This window comes from Pseudophryne corroboree, chromosome 1 (genome assembly GCF_028390025.1).
Source record: "Pseudophryne corroboree isolate aPseCor3 chromosome 1, aPseCor3.hap2, whole genome shotgun sequence".
Taxonomy (NCBI): Eukaryota; Metazoa; Chordata; class Amphibia; order Anura; family Myobatrachidae; genus Pseudophryne; species Pseudophryne corroboree.
The window spans coordinates 713089751-713106641 of NC_086444.1; the positions used below are offsets into that span (position 1 = coordinate 713089751).

The 16891-nt window shown below is 47.4% G+C and overlaps 1 protein-coding gene across 1 annotated transcript in view; it reads left to right on the plus strand.

Moving 5' to 3' along the window:
• Positions 1 to 16891, plus strand: part of HNRNPM (heterogeneous nuclear ribonucleoprotein M) — a 304130-nt gene that overhangs the window by 126966 nt on the left and 160273 nt on the right. Inside the window, exon 7 of the mRNA XM_063915138.1 lies at positions 10123 to 10276. Within this exon, the coding sequence (XP_063771208.1) occupies positions 10123 to 10276 (154 nt within the window). The remainder of the gene's footprint in view (positions 1 to 10122; positions 10277 to 16891) is intronic.

The following is a 16891-nucleotide window of genomic DNA, read 5'->3' on the forward strand; positions in this document are numbered from 1 at the left end:
ATTCTGGTAGCTTTTCCTTTCCCTGAGGAGGATAGGAAGAAGTGGGGAAAACCCGCCGATTTGTTGACACATCTGTATCCAGAATATACAACAATTTCACCAATCTTGTATCCCTCGGCGCTTAAGAAATCTGATGAATGGGATTTCTTATGGAAGTGTTCACTTTGTCCTTTATATTTCCTTTGGAAAAGAGAAAAACACTTCATAGGGCAGAACCGTTTGTTCTTAAAGGATAGAATGTTCAATATTAGGGTGGACTCCTACCGTATATGTTGGTCTACAGTAACAGTAGACAAATAGGCAGATTTTTTTGAGAGGGTATTCCCACCATGCAGTAGTAACCACGTATCCTCAAAGATAATAAAGACACATCATAGGGCAATCACCTTCCAATGTATGGATATCAAAAAAAGTTGTATTGGACTCTTACCCTATACATTGGTCTACCATTCCAGTAGACAAATGTGCAGTTGTGTTTTAATGGTTTTCCCCACCATAAGTACTCGGCTGGATTTCCCTGTGGATTGGTCCACTCCGAAAAGTAGACAAACAGATATAAGATGGTGTAACAAACAGGCGTCCCTGCAAGTTCTCATCCAAACCGGGTGGTAGTCCAGAGTCCTGTCTTTAACCTCAGTGCTGCATGGATTGCAAAGGCAATAGTGAAGTTTTGGATACGATGGATAGGGATGACGTTGCATTGTATTTACGCAACATTCATGATTCTGCAGGTTTTATGGTAGAATCCATGAAAGACCTGGGTTCCATGGCTGCGGGAATTTCTTCCATGTCTGTTTCAGCTCGTCGGGGACTGTGGCTCCGCCAGTGGTCGGCCGACACGGAATCCAGAAGGAGTGTGGAGTCCCTACCCTATACAGGCCAGGCTCTTTGGGGAAGCCCTAGAAGCGTGGATATCTACCGCTACAGCGGGTAAGTCTCTGTATCTATCTTCCCTCAGCAGCACCTGCTCCGAAGAGATCCTTCTCAGCTACGCAGCAGTCCTTTCAGCCGAACAAGACCAGAAAGGCCAAATCATCCAATACCTTCTTCAGGGGAGGTAAGGTTAAATCCAAGAAGCCTGCCGCTGCACGTTCCCAAGAACAAAAGCCTGCTTCAGGTACCCCAAAGTCCTCCGCATGACGGTGGGCGGGCAGGCCCGGAGGTGGGGCCTGTGGGAGCGAGACTCAGACAGTTCAGTCATGTCTGGGTATCTTCCGGCCTCGATCCCTGGGTGGTAGATATTGTATCTCAGGGATACAGGCTGGAATTTCAATGTCTCCCTCCTCATCGGTTTTTACAAGTCTGTATTACCGACTCTGTTGGAGGACAGCGCAGTACTTCAAGACACTGTCCAAAAGCTGGTGGAGGCACAAGTCATTGTGCCGGTACCACCGCACATGCTGACAAAAGGTTATAATTCAAACCTTTTTGTGCTACCGAAACCGGAAGGTTCTGTCAGGCCCATTCTGAACCTAAAACCTTTCTAAGGGAGTTCAAGTTCAAGATGGAGTCTCTCAGGGCGGTGATATCCGGTCTGGAAGAGGGGGAATTCCTGGTATCACTGGATATCAAGGATGCGTACCTTCACATTCCGATCTGGCTGCCGCATTAGGCTTATCTCTGCTTCGCATTGCTGGACTGTCATTTTCAGTTCCAGGCCCTGCCATTCGGCCTCTCAACAGCACCAAGAGTGTTTACCAAGGTGATGGCGGAAATGATGATGCTGCTCTGCAAGCAGGGTGTGAACATCATTCCTTATATGGACGATCTCCTGATAAAGGCATCATCCAGGTAGAAGTTGCTGCAGTCCATTGTTCTCACAACACGACTGCTTCAGAGTCTTGGGTGGATTCTGATTTTTCTAAAGTCACATTTGGAACCAACCCAGAGATTGTCGTTTCTGGGAATGATCCTGGATACGGAAGTGCAGCGGGTGTTCCTTCCGCGGGACAAGGCGGTGATCCAATCCATGGTCCGGGATGTCTTGAAGCCCCCCGGGTGTCTGTTCATCAATGCATTTGCCTATTGGGAAAGATGGTGGCCTCTTACGAGGCTCTCCAGTACGGGAGGTTTCATGCTCGGACATTCCAACTGGACCTCCTGGACAAGTGGTCAGGATCTCGCCTCCACATACATCAGAGAATTCGTCTGTTGCCAAAGGCAAGGATTTCACTCCTCTGGTGGCTCCAATTTCCTCACCTACTGGAAGGCCGCAGGTTCGGGATTCAGGACTGGGTCCTGCTAACAACGGATGCGAGCCTCCGGGGCTGGGGAGCAGTCACTCAAGGGGTGACCTTCCAAGGACGGTGGTCAAGTCTGGAAGCTGGCCTGCCCATCAACATTCTGGAACTAAGAGCCGTCTACAACAGTTTTCTTTAGGCGGCCCCTCTTCTAAGAAACAGGGCCATTCAAGTACAGTCGGACAATGTAACAGTGGCTTACCATCGTATTTGGAAGAAATGTCTCTTGGTGTGAGTCCAAGAAGTTTCCTGCGGTGGAATTTCAACTGGGACGTTTCCTTTTCTTTCTGCAGGCAGTAGTGGATATAGGGCTGAGATTGGGATCTGTGAAGGTCCAGATTTCATCCCTATCCATTTTCTTTCAGAAGCAATTAGCTGCCCTCCCTGACTCCTCAATTACTTCAAAGTCCTTGGATGTCGTGAGGGCTCTGTAGATTTATGTGAAGAGAACCTCTCGTCACAGGAAGTCGGACTCTGTTTTCCTATACGATCCCAAGAAAATTGGGTGTCCTGCTACTAAGCAGTCTATTTCTCGCTGGATTAGGTTCACTATCCAGCATGCCTATTCTACGGCAGGACTGCCGTGTCCAAAATCTGTTAAGGCCCACTCTACTCGTAAGGTGGGGTCTTCCTGGGTGGCTGCCCGGGGTTTCTAGACAGTACAACTTTGCCGAGCGGCAACTTGGTCGGGGTCGAACACGTTTGCAAAGTTCTACAAGTTCGATACTTTGGCCTCTGATGATCTGAAGTTCGGTCAATCAGTTCTGCAGGAGCCTTCGCGCTTTCCCTCCCGTTCTGGGAGCTTTGGTACATCCCCATGGTACTAATGTGGACCCCAGCATCCTCTAGGACGTAAGAGAAAATAGGATTTTGGTACCTACCGGTAAATCCTTTTCTCGTAGTCCGTAGAGGATGCTGGGCGCCCGCCCAGCACTTCGTTTTCCTGCTGTTGTTAATTGGTTCAGTACCACTTAGTTTAGTGGAGTACTGCATTGTTACTTGGTAAGTAATGTTTCAGCCGTTGCTGAATAGTTCAAGCTAGTTGTCTTGACGTGCCTTGTATGTGTGAGCCGGTATGAATCTCACCGCTATCTGTGTAAAATCCCTTCTCTCAAAGTATGTAGTCTCCTCGGGCACAGTTTCTAGACCGAGTCTGGTAGGAGGGGCATAGAGGGAGGAGCCAGCCCACACTCTTAAACTCTTAAAGTGCCAATGGCTCCTGGTGGACCCGTCTATACCCCATGGTACTAATGTGGACCCCAGCATCCTCTACGGACTACAGGAAAAGGATTTACCGGTAGGTACTAAAATCCTATTTTTTGGCACCCTTCAATACTCTGTATAAAAGTTCTGGGGCGATTTGTGAACTGAGCGAAGTGCTCGTTAATCCTGAATGACCCTGATATGACAATGAAGGCTTTAGGAGATAATACCACTGTTTGTTTCAGAATTTCATACAGACACATAATTGCTTCAGGCACACGTGTATGGATGATCAAGGCAAGGTCACGCATGTTGATCCGACTATTCAGCTGTCAGCAAAACGGTCTATGCATGGATCCTTTGGATTAATGTGCAGGTGTTGAAAAATTATGCCCGCAAAGGACTTTAGATGGATTTTTTTCCAATTTTTTGAAGATCTAGATTTGCCCAGAGCATTGGACAGAATAAAAGATTTGGTATATCCTTAAAATTAAGTAAATGTAAGGCTCTTTCCCTTTTAAATAGAATTTTACTTGAACATTTTCACACCTTTTTCTATTTTCTGATCTTTCCTAAACATGTTATGCTGCTTAATTGTGCTTGTCCTATCAGAGTTCTCCTGTATTAATTTTTCCATAATGCCCACTTGATCAAAATACTCTGCAAGCTTTAATTGTTTCCCCTGATTTATTTGGCAGGTTTCTACAGTTGCTGCCATATATATTTTTCTCTAACGTCCTAGAGGATGCTGGGACTCCGTAAGGACCATGGGGATAGACGGGCTCCGCAGGAGACATGGGCACTTTAAGAAAGACTTTGGATCTGGGTGTGCACTGACTCCTCCCTCTATGCCCCTCCTCCAGACCCCAGTTTGATACTGTGCCCAGTGGAGACTGGGTGCTTTCAGGGAGCTCTCCTGAGTCCCCTGTAAAAGAAAGTATTTTAGTTAGGTTTTTTATTTTCAGGGAGCCTGCTGGCAACAGGCTCCCTGCATCGAGGGACTGAGGAGAGCGAAACAGACCCACTTCTCTGAGTTTCAGGGCTCTGTTTCTTAGGCTACTGGACACCATTAGCTCCAGAGGGATCGGTACGCAGGGCTCACCCTCGCCGTCCGTCCCAGAGCCGCGCCGCCGTCCTCCTCGCAGAGCCGGAAGAGAGAAGCCGGGTGAGTATGTGACTAAAAGACTTCAGAGGCGGCAGAAGATACCTTGATCTTCATAGAGGTAAAGCACAGCAGGGAAGCTGTGCGCCATTGCTCCCATTCACCTCACACACCGGTTACTGTAAGGGTGCAGGGGGGATGGGGGGGGCCCTGGGGAGCAATAAACACCTCCTGTGGCAAATACACATATATACATGTACAGCTGGGCACTGTACATGTATAAAAAGAGCCCCCGCCGTGTTATTAAGAAATTTGAGCGGGACAGAAGCCCGCCGCCGAGGGGGCGGGGCTTCTCCCTCAGCACTCACCAGCGCCATTTTTTCTCCACAGCACCGCTGAGAGGAAGCTCCCCGGACTCTCCCCTGCTTGACACACGGTGAAAGAGGGTTTTAAAGTAGAGGGGGGGCACATAATTGGCGCATATACATGCTACAAAAGCGCTACTGGGTAAACATCCTGTGTTTTTTTCCTGGGTCATATAGCGCTGGGGTGTGTGCTGACATACACTCTCTGTCTCTCCAAAGGGCCTGGTGGGGAACCTGTCTTCAGAAAAGAGCTTCCCTGTGTGTGTGTGTGGTGTGTCGGTACGCGTGTGTCGACATGTCTGAGGTTGAAGGCTCACCTAAGGAGGAGGGGGAATGTATGAATATTAGGTCTCCGTCGGCAGCGCCGACACCTGACTGGATGGATATGTGGAATGTTTTAAGTGCTAATGTTAATTTATTGCACAAAAGATTAGACAAAGCTGAAGCTAGGGTACAGTCAGGGAGTCAACCCATGTCTGTCCCAATGTCGCCGGGACCTTCGAGGTCTCAGAAGTGCCCACTATCCCAAATAGTTGACACGGATTCAGACTCCAGTGTCGACTACGATGATGCAAAATTGCAGCCAAGGGTGGCTAAATGTATTCGATATATGATTATCGCAATTAAAGATGTTTTGCATATCACTGAGGAACACCCTGTCCCTGACACGAGGGTACACATGTATAAGGGAAAGAAACCTGAGGTCACCTTTCCTTCTTCACATGAGCTGAACGAATTATGCGAAAAAGCGTGGGAAACTCCAGACAAAAAACTGCAGATTCCCAAAAGGATTCTAATAGCGTATCCTTTCCCGTCACAGGACAGAATACGGTGGGAATCCTCCCCTAGGGTAGACAAAGCTTTGACACGCTTATCAAAAAAGATAGCGCTCCCATCCCAAGATACGGCTACCCTCAAGGATCCTGCTGACCGCAAGCAGGAGGTTACCTTGAAGTCCATTTACACACATTCTGGTACGTTACTCAGACCGGCAATTGCGTCGGCCTGGGTTTGTAATGCTGTAGCAGCATGGACAGATTCCTTATCAGCGGATATTGAGACCATTGATAAGGATACCATTTTAATGACCCTAGGGCATATAAAAGATGCTGTCTTGTATATGAGGGATGCTCAAAGAGACATTAGTTTACTGGGTTCCAGAATAAACGCTATGTCTATTTCTGCTAGGTGAGTCTTATGGACCAGACAGTGGACAGGTGATGTCGACTCAAAGAGGCATATGGAGTTTTTGCCTTACAAGGGTGAGGAATTGTTTGGAGAGGGCCTCTCGGACCTCGTCTCCACAGCTACGGCAGGTAAATCGAATTTTTTGCCTTATATTCCCTCACAATCTAAGAAAGCGCCTCATTATCAAATGCAGTCCTTTCGTTCAAATAAAAGCAAAAGAGTACGTGGATCGTCCTTTCTTGCCAGGGGTAAGGGCAGAGGAAAAAAGCTGCACAACACAGCTAGTTCCCAGGAACAGAAGTCCTCCCCGGCCTCTACAAAATCCACCGCATGACGCTGGGGCTCCCCTGAGGGAGTCCGCTCCAGTGGGGGCACGTCTTCGACTTTTCAGCCACATCTGGGTTCACTCACAGGTGGATCCCTGGGCAATAGAAATTGTTTCCCAGGGTTACAAGCTGGAATTCGAAGAGGTGCCTCCTCGCCGGTTTTTCAAATCGGCGCTACCAACTTCTCCCCTGGAAAGGGAGATAGTGTTACATGCGATTCAAAAATTGTCTTCAACAAGTGGTGGCCGAGGTTACCCTGCTTCAGAGAGGGAAGGGGTACTACTCAACCCTGTTTACGGTCCCGAAACCGGACGGTTCGGTCAGACCCATTTTGAATTTAAAATCTCTGAACCTTTACTTAAAACGGTTCAAGTTCAAGATGGAATCGCTCAGAGCGGTCATCGCCAGCCTGGAAGGGGGGGATTTTATGGTATCACTGGACCTAAAGGATGCATACCTGCATGTTCCCATATATCTTCCTCATCAGGCGTACCTGAGATTTGCGGTACAGGATTGTCATTACCAATTTCAAACGTTGCCGTTTGGGCTTTCCACGGCCCAAGAATTTTCACCAAGGTAATGGCGGAAATGATGGTGCTCCTGCGCAAGCAGGATGTCACAATTATCCCGTACTTGGACGATCTCTTTATAAAAGCGAGATCACGGGAGAAGTTGCAGAACAGCGTATCCCTTTCACTGAAGGTGTTACAGCGACACTGCTGGATTCTCAATATTCCAAAGTCGCAGCTGAATCCTACGACTCGCCTGCCCTTCTTGGGCATGATTCTGGACACAGACCAGAAAAGGGTTTTTCTTCCGATAGAAAAAGCGCAGGAACTCATGACTCTAGTCAAGAACCTGTTGAAGCCGAAGCAAGTGTCAGTACATCATTGCACTCAAGTCCTGGGAAAAATGGTGGCGACATACGAAGCCATTCCCTTTGGCAGGTTCCATGCAAGGACTTTCCAATGGGACCTATTGGACAAATGGTCCGGGTCACATCTGCACATGCATCAGCGGATCACCCTGTCCCTCAGGGCCAGGGTATCTCTCCTGTGGTGGCTGCAGAGGGCTCACCTTCTAGAGGGCCGCAGGTTCGGCATTCAGGATTGAATCCTGGTGACCATGGACGCGAGCCTCCGAGGTTGGGGAGCAGTCACACGGAAGAAATTTCCAAGGCCTTTGGTCAAGTCAAGAGACTTGTCTTCACATCAACATCCTGGAACTAAGGGCCATATACAACGCCCTACGTCAAGCGGAGACCTTACTTCGCGACCGACCAGTTCTGATCCAGTCAGACAACGTCACCGCAGTAGCTCATGTAAACCGCCAAGGCGGCACAAGGAGCAGAGTGGCGATGGCGGAAGCCACCAGAATTCTTCGCTGGGCGGAGAATCATGTAAGCGCACTGTCAGCAGTGTTCATTCCGGGAGTGGACAACTGGGAAGCAGACTTCCTCAGCAGACACGACCTGCATCCAGGAGAGTGGGGACTTCATCAGGAAGTCTTCGCACAGATTGCAAGTCGGTGGGGACTGCCCCACATAGACATGATGGCGTCCCGTCTCAACAAAAAGCTACAAAGGTATTGCGCCTGGTCAAGAGACCCTCAGGCGGTAGCTGTGTACGCCCTAGTGACACCGTGGGTGTTCCAGTCGGTCTATGTATTTCCTCCTCTTCCTCTCATACCCAAGGTGTTGAGAATAATAAGAAAAAAGAGTGAGAACAATCCTCATTGTTCCAGATTGGCCACGAAGGACCTGGTATCCGGATCTGCAGGAAATGCTCACAGAAGATCCGTGGCCTCTTCCTCTAAGACAGGACCTGTTGCAACAGGGTCCCTGTCTGTTCCGAGACTTACCGCGGCTGTGTTTGATGGCATGGCGGTTGAACGCCGGATCCTAGCGGAAAAAGGTATTCCGGATGAGGTCATTCCTACGCTAATAAAGGCTAGGAAGGACGTGACATCTAAACATCATCACCGAATATGGAAAAAATATGTTTCTTGGTGTGAAGCCAGGAATGCTCCTACGGAAGAATTCCATCTAGGCCGTTTTCCTACAAACTGGAGTGAATTTGGGCCTAATATTAGGCTACATTAAAGTTCAGATTTCGGCCTTATCCATTTTCTTTCAAAAGGAATTGGCCTCTCTGCCTGAAGTACACACTTTTGTGAAGGGAGTACTGCATATTCAGCCTCCTTTTGTACCTCCGGTGGCGCCTTGGGACCTTAACGTGGTGTTAAGTTTTCTTAAGTCACATTGGTTTGAACCACTTAAAACAGTGGAGTTGAAATATCTCACTTGGAAGGTGGTCATGTTGTTAGCCTTGGCTTCGGCTAGGCGAGTTTCGGAATTAGCGGCTTTATCACATAAAAGCCCCTATCTGGTTTTCCATATGGATAGAGCGGAATTGCGGACCCGTCCTCAATTCCTACCTAAGGTGGTCTCATCCTTTCATATGAACCAACCTATTGTCGTGCCTGTGGCTACGCGTGACTTGGAGGATTCAGAGTCCCTTGATGTGGTCAGGGCTTTGAAGATTTACGTGGCCAGAACGGCTAGGATCAGGAAAACAGAAGCACTGTTTGTCCTGTATGCAGCCAACAAGGTTGGCGGCCCCGCTTCAAAGGAGACTATTGCTCGCTGGATCTGTAACACGATTCAGCAGGCGCATTCTACGGCAGGATTGCCGTTACCAAAATCGGTTAAGGCCCATTCCACTAGGAAGGTGGGCTCGTCTTGGGCGGCTGCCCGAGGGGTCTCGACACTACAGCTGTGCCGAGCTGCTACTTGGTCGGGGTCAAACACCTTTGCAAAGTTCTATAAGTTTGATACCCTGGCTGAGGAGGACCTCCTGTTTGCTCAATCGGTGCTGCAGAGTCATCCGCACTCTCCCGCCCGTTTGGGAGCTTTGGTATAATCCCCATGGGCCTTACAGAGTCCCAGCATCCTCTAGGACGTAAGAGAAAATAAGATTTTTAAACCTACCGGTAAATCTTTTTCTCGTAGTCCGTAGAGGATGCTGGGCGCCCGTCCCAAGTGCGGACTATTTCTGCAAGACTTGTATATAGTTATTGCTTTCATAAGGGTTATGTTATAGTTTAGTCGGTTTTGGACCGATGATATGTTGTTGTTTCATACTGTTAACTAGATAGTATATCACAGGTTATACGGTGTGTATGGTGTGGGCTGGTATGAATCTTGCCCTTAGATTAACAAAAATCTTTTCCTCATACTGTCTGTCTCCTCTGGGCACAGTTTCTCTAACTGAGGTCTGGAGGAGGGGCATAGAGGGAGGAGCCAGTGCACACCCAGATCCAAAGTCTTAAAGTGCCCATGTCTCCTGCGGAGCCCGTCTATCCCCATGGTCCTTACGGAGTCCCAGCATCCTCTACGGACTACGAGAAAAAGATTTACCGGTAGGTTTTAAAATCTTATTTTTTTGCATGGACATATGATGTGAAGCAGTTTAGAAGGATGGTGGATGCAAATACTTGAAATTCTTCGTATTGGATGCAACGATCCAAACACCATTATACTTTATGAATTTACTGATTCGAAGACTTATGTGGTGGGATGTAATGGCGTGGTTACTGCTTTGATTTGCATTGTAGTTTTAAAATTTGTCACAATTTAGCCTTTCTCCCTTGCTTTTCTAATTTGTTTATCTGTTTAACTTATTTGTTTAATGATCCAGCTTGACTACAGTGTGGGGTGGAAGAAGCTGAAGGAAGTGTTTGGCATTGCTGGCACAGTAGTGCGGGCTGATATTCTGGAAGACAAGAACGGAAAGAGCAGAGGGATTGCCACGGTCACCTATGAACAGCCTATTGAAGCAGTACAAGCAATATGTATCCTTCTGAAAATGTGCTGCATATGAGAAAGTGTTTGAAATATCATTTAGAACAGAATTTCACCTAGTATATAGTATGTTCCTGAAGGTTCTCCCAATTTAATTCTTCATGGAAACATTTAAGGTAAAAAGCCTTGATTATGTGCTACAAACCATTCTTTAATAGAGTGTAAAATTGCACAAATTTGTCTACTCTTCCGATTTTCACACTTTCCCCTCTGTGCTAAATTGTTAAGATACAGTGGGGCAAAAAAGTATTTGGACAGCCACCGATTGTGCAAGTTGACCCACTTAAAAAGATGAGAGGTCTGTAATTTCCATCATAGGTACACTTCAACTGTGAGAGACAGAACCTGAAAAAAAAACCTAGGAAATCACATTGTATGATTTTTAAACAATGTATATTCTTGCGGAAAATAAATATTTGGACAATCAAAAAGTTTAACTCAATACTTTGAAATATAACCTCGGTTGGCAATTACAGAGGTCAAATGTTTTCTGTAGTTCTTGACCAGGTTTGCACACTGTAGCAGGTATTTTGGCCCACTCTTCCATGCAGATCTTCTCTAGATCTGTCATGTTTTGGGGCTGTGGTAGAAGAACTACACAAACATAAGGCGCTCAAAGGTAAAAATAGTACACCAAATAGGAACTTTAAAACAATAATCACCCCACTATTTCCAATACAGGTGAAGGACTTGAGATATAATCTTGAATTTTCTTTCTTTCACCGTCTTTAGTTATAATCTAAAAGACAAAGGGGTATATGCAATTGCGGTTGAATTCCCGAAATTGTCGAATTTCGGGTCATTTTCGACCCCAAAAAAAATTTGCCTATGCAATTCAGTGCTTTCCAACCAAAAAACGGACTTTCAAAATTCGACTTTTTGAAATTCGAATTTTTGCAAATTCGACTTTTCTGCAATGATATAAGTGCTGCAATTCGACCAAAGCATATTCAATTCAAGTTTGGAAATTCGACAGCAGTGCTTTTAGACAGCAAATTCGTCATTTTCAATCCGCCACACTTTGGAGGGTGAAAACAAATAAAAAAAAATTAAACATGTTTTTTTTTGTGTTTTTTTTTTTTGGGAATAGCAGATCTATTTATATTAGAAGGGATTAGGTACTTTTTTTTTTTTTTTTTTTGAGGCACAAATATTATTTATATATTTTTTAAAATATTATTTTTAAAAAAATTTTTTATTGCTGGAACGGTAAAATCCTAAAAAAAAATGGCGTGGGGTCCCCCCTCCAAAGCATAACCAGCCTCGGGCTCTTCGAGCTGGTCCTGGTTCTAAAAATGCGGGGGGAAAATTGACAGGGGATCCCCCGTATTTTTAAAACCAGCACCGGGCTCTGCGCCTGGTGCTGGTGCCAAAAATACGGGGGACAAAAAGCGTAGGGGTCCCCCGTATTTTTAACACCAGCATCGGGCTCCACTAGCTGGACAGATAATGCCACAGCCGGGGGGCACTTTTATGCCGTGCCCTGCGGCCGTGGCATTAAATATCCAACTAGTCACCCCTGGCCGGGGTACCCTGGGGGAGTGGGGACCCCTTCAATCAAGGGGTCCCCCCCCCCCCCAGCCACCCAAGGGCCAGGGGTGAAGCCCGAGGCTGTCCCCCCCCCCCATCCAATGGGCTGCGGATGGGGGGGCTGATAGCCTTTTGTGATCATGAAAAGAATATTGTTTTTTCCAGCAGTACTACAAGTCCCAGCAAGCCTCCCCCGCAAGCTGGTACATGGAGAACCACAAGTACCAGCATGCGGGAGAAAAGCGGGCCCGCTGGTACCTGTAGTACTACTGGAAAAAAAATACCCAAATAAAAACAGGACACACACACCGTCGACAGTAAAACTTTATTTCATACGTCGACACACACATACTTACCTATGTTCACACGCCGACATCGGTCCTCTTCTCCATGTAGAATCCACGGATACCTGAAAATAAAAGATCAATATACTCACCTCAACCAGGGTCCAGAGATAAATCCACGTACTTGTAGAAAATAACAAACCGGACACCCGCTCCATGCCGGACTGAAAGGGGTCCCATGCTGACACATGGGACCCCTATCCCCGAATGCAGAGAGACCTCTCAGTGACAGCTGTCACAGAAAGGTCCCTTCAGCCAATCAGGAAGCGCTACTTCCGTGGCGCTCACCTGATTGGCTGTTCGCTGTCTGTGCTGTGACAGCGCATCGCAAAGCCGCTCCATTACTTTCAATGGTGGGAACTTAGCGGCTAGCGGTGAGGTCACCCGCCGGTCAGCGGCTGACCGGCGGGTGACCCCACCGCTACCCGCAAAGTTCCCACCATTGAAAGTAATGGAGCGGCTATGCGATGCGCTGTCACAGCACAGACAGCGAACAGCCAATCAGGTGAGCGCCACGGAAGTAGCGCTTCCTGATTGGCTGAAGGGACTTCAGTGACAGGAGTCACGTGATGTCCCGGCATTCGGGGAAAGGGGTCTGATGTGAAAGCATTGGACCCCTTTCAGTCCGGTATGGAGCGGGTATTTGCGTTTTTTTTTTTTTACAAGTACGTGGATTATCTCTCTGGACGTGGATTTATCTCTGGACGCTGGAAGGTGAGTATAATTTTTTCACAGGTACCCTCGGATCGTCGGAGACCGTGGCAGTCGGCGTGTCAACATAGGTAAGTATGTGTGTGTCGGTAGTGTGTAATAAAGTTTTACTATCAAGGTGTCTGTGTCCTGTTTTTATTTGGGTATTTTTTTTCCAGTAGTACTACAGGTACCAGCGGGCCCGTTTTTCTCCCGCATGCTGGTACTTGTGGTTCTCCAAGTACCAGCTTGCGGGGGAGGCTTGCTGGGACTTGTAGTACTACTGTACAAAACAATATCTTTTTATTATCACAAAAGGCTATCAGCCCCCCCATCCGCAGCCCATTGGATGGGGGGGGACAGCCTCGGGCTTCACCCCTGGCCCTTGGGTGGCTGGGGGGGGGGGACCCCTTGATTGAAGGGGTCCCCACTCCCCCAGGGTACCCCGGCCAGGGGTGACTAGTTGGATATTTAATGCCACGGCCGCAGGGCACGGCATAAAAGTGACCCCCGGCTGTGGCATTATCTGTCCAGCTAGTGGAGCCCGATGCTGGTGTTAAAAATACGGGGGACCCCTACTCTTTTTGTCCCCCGTATTTTTGGCACCAGCACCAGGCGCAGAGCCCGGTGCTGGTTTTAAAAATACGGGGGATCCATGCCCAATTTTTCCCTGCATTTTTAGAACCAGGACCAGCTCGAAGAGCCCGAGGCTGGTTATGCTTTGGAGGGGGGACCCCACGCCATTTTTTTTCCGGGATTTTCCCGTTTTTTTAAAATCGCGGCAAAATCCGCCAAATCGGCCGATTTTCGCCCGCGGTTCTGGCGAATCCGTTTTTCATTGAATATGGTGAATTCCGGCAGCCACCTGCCAGAATTCACCTGGCGAATTGAGTCGGGGAAAAAAAACGGCGAAAAATTGCCGCGATTCGCCGTGAATTGCATATACCCCAAAATGTGGCTACCTCCACATATCATGTGTTTGAGGTAGGGCACATAAAATACAAAAGAGAATAGTGCAGTAATCCTTTTACAAGGGGGATTTTCTGAATAAATCAATGCACTTACAAACGATTGTTAATAAACAGCATGTCTCATAATCCCACACGGCATACAGCTCAGCAGCCCACAAGGAATATTTGGACGACTGTCTGAATAGATGTATCTATCTGGAAGATAAATGTGACTACCTCCACATAATATGTGTTTTGAGGTTAAGACACCTAAAGGAAAAGAAATAGTGCAATGATCCTTTTAACATATAAAATTTAATACATCAGCACACTTACAATCGTGGCTTAGTCGGCATTAAAAACAAAAATCCACAAGGCAGCTCAGCAGACAACAGCAGCCACCCTCGGGTCCTAGTCCAAGATGGAAAACTAGACAGGTAAGTGATCCCCCAGTCCGGATATGAGGGTCCACACAGAGAGTAGTCACCGCAATCACTGCCAGGTCCTTGTGGATCAGATGTATGGAAGAGGAACACTTAATGCGTTTCTGACTTTTTGGTCCTTCGTCAGAAGTGTAAATCCCTTTTCCATTAAGGTCCTATTTCTCTTACGTCCTATAGGATGCTGGGGACTCCAAAAGGACCATGGGGTATAGAAGGATCCGCACGAGCTTGGGCACACTATAAAGACTGGGTGTGAACTGGCTCCTCCCTCTATGCCCCTCCTCCAGATCTCAGTCAGTCTTTGTGTTCAGGAGTGAAGGGACACACACTAGGGGAGCTCTACTGAGTTTCTCTAAAAGACTTAGTTAGAGACCTGCTGGCTACAGGCTCCCTGCATCGTGGGACTGAGGGGAGAGAAGTCAGACCTACTTCTTTTTAGTTTAAGGGCTCTGCTTCTCAGGCTACTGGACACCATTAGCTCCAGAGGGTTCGATCACTTGGTGCGCCTAGCTGCTTGTTCCCGGAGCCGCTCCGTCACCCCCCTCACAGAAGCCGGGTGAGTATGAGAAGAAAAGAAGACTTTAGTGACGGCAGAAGACTTCAGTAACTGAGGTAACAGGCAGAGGTCGCGCTGCGCTCCATGCTCCCACACACCAACGGCTGGTATCGGGGGGGGGGGGAGGGGGAATGTTTTACATTGTTTGTACACTCCCAGAGAACATATACAGTGGGTAGCCACTGTTTATGGTGCCCTGCCTGCATAAAACGTTTTTAATATAGTGGGCTACCGTACGCCGATAAGGGGCGGGGCTTAGCCTTCACCGCAAGAGACAGCGCCATTTTTATTCATTGTCCCCGCCAAAACATGTTTGTAGCACAAACAAGGGGGGGCCACATTTTGTTAGTGTTATGTAGGAATGTATAACACTAATTGGAAATGGGCATGTACTCATGGTTGTGTATACTCTGTGTCCTCCCTGTCAGATATACACTTGTGTCGACATGTGTGAATGTTATGTCACGGACACCTCTGGGGTTCATTGTCTGCATCGTCGACGCCTGTTTGATACTTGATACAGAGTCAACAGATCGGTTGTGTTATACCTGTTCATAGTAAACACGGTATGGGAGACACAGTAGTAGGTGGGTGACCCTGTCAGCACCAACTGTTATTACCGGGTGTAAATTGACATGCTGTAACGAACTTGTACCTGTATATTTATTTATATGTATTTATATGGTTCGGTTCAGGGAGTCTGGGCCTCGAGCACAGACATGATTATATTTGTGGGGGAATGTTATTAAAATTATTTATGTATGATTCCCTTGGACCCCTCGGGGTCGCAAGTATGTTATTTTGCCTCTTTCTCATGTGCCGGTCGCTCTGTTGATAAAGCTCTAGGTCGGCCGCGACGAGTGGGTCTCCCGTCCTCTCAAGGAGTCCGAATGTTTATTCTTTTCCTGCGGCGGAGAAGATACTGTGAAAGTCAACTCCTGGTCGACACGGCGTCCTGTCACAAAGGATCGGATACAGGAAACTAAGTGATATTTTATTTCTATTCTTTGGATTTATTTGCATTACATGCACATGAGGGAGTGTTTATATTCGGAAGGACATCCGATGAAATTATCCTGCAGAGATAGGGGATTTTCCTTATGTTGGGTTTTCTCTATATATCGCGGCAGGCTGCAGTGCGTATACAGGAGGTGGCCGGGGAAATACTGTGGCTGACTCCGAGAGATACTGGAGCTTTTTCCCTGGGTAGGTGTACCGCTGTTTGGGGATGCCGTAGTTCAGTCAATCTCAGCGAATGCTGCTGATAAATCTAACTTGGTGAGTTAGATTCCCTCACAACGGTTGGTGACGCATTCTTTTGTGGGATGCAGTCGATTTAACTAGTTCGATGCCGTTCTTTTTTCCTTTCTGTGCAGATGGAGTGTGAAAAGGTAAGTGTTCTGCAGCCTTGTTAGGTTCGCAGAAGCGGAGGTCGTTTTCTGTTTCTCACACATCCACCACATGGTGCTAAGTCTACCTGCCTGGACCCCACTCTGGTGGGGACTTGTCCTACTACCTTTCAGTTGGTCCGGGAATAGACCAGGACCCGTGAGTTAATTGTAGAATCCAGAGGAGGAATATCTGGAGTTACAGATGTTTCCCCTCACTGTTTCCTAAAAGATCTTACCGTTTCCCCTCTGGAAGGGGAGGTAATTCGCGACGCTATATCAGAGGTGCGTCACATTCAGGGCCTTGTCCTCCTCCTGACCCGGTTAAAAAAAAAAGTTTTACGTGCGTTATTTTACGCATTCAGATTACCTGGAGGGATAGCCAGGATGGTCTTTGCCATTTCACTGGAGTGATGGTAGTATGATGGTTTTCTTTAAATAGTAAGTTCCATTGTTATTCTGTAATGAGATTCTCGCCTGATTGAGGCGAGGTCTAGTAACAAGTGGCGCAAATTGTTTTCTCTCTGACTGTTCTTCAACACAGGGAAGGGCTGTTGTTCCCAACGACACAGATATCGGAGGTGGTATCAGAGTAGATACTGAATGGTTGAGGTTCTGTGCTTTCCTGTGGAAAGAGCTCTGAGGATCCTGAGTCGGATCAGATTTGCAGTGACAATCCATCTGTATGTTCCATTGATGAAGAA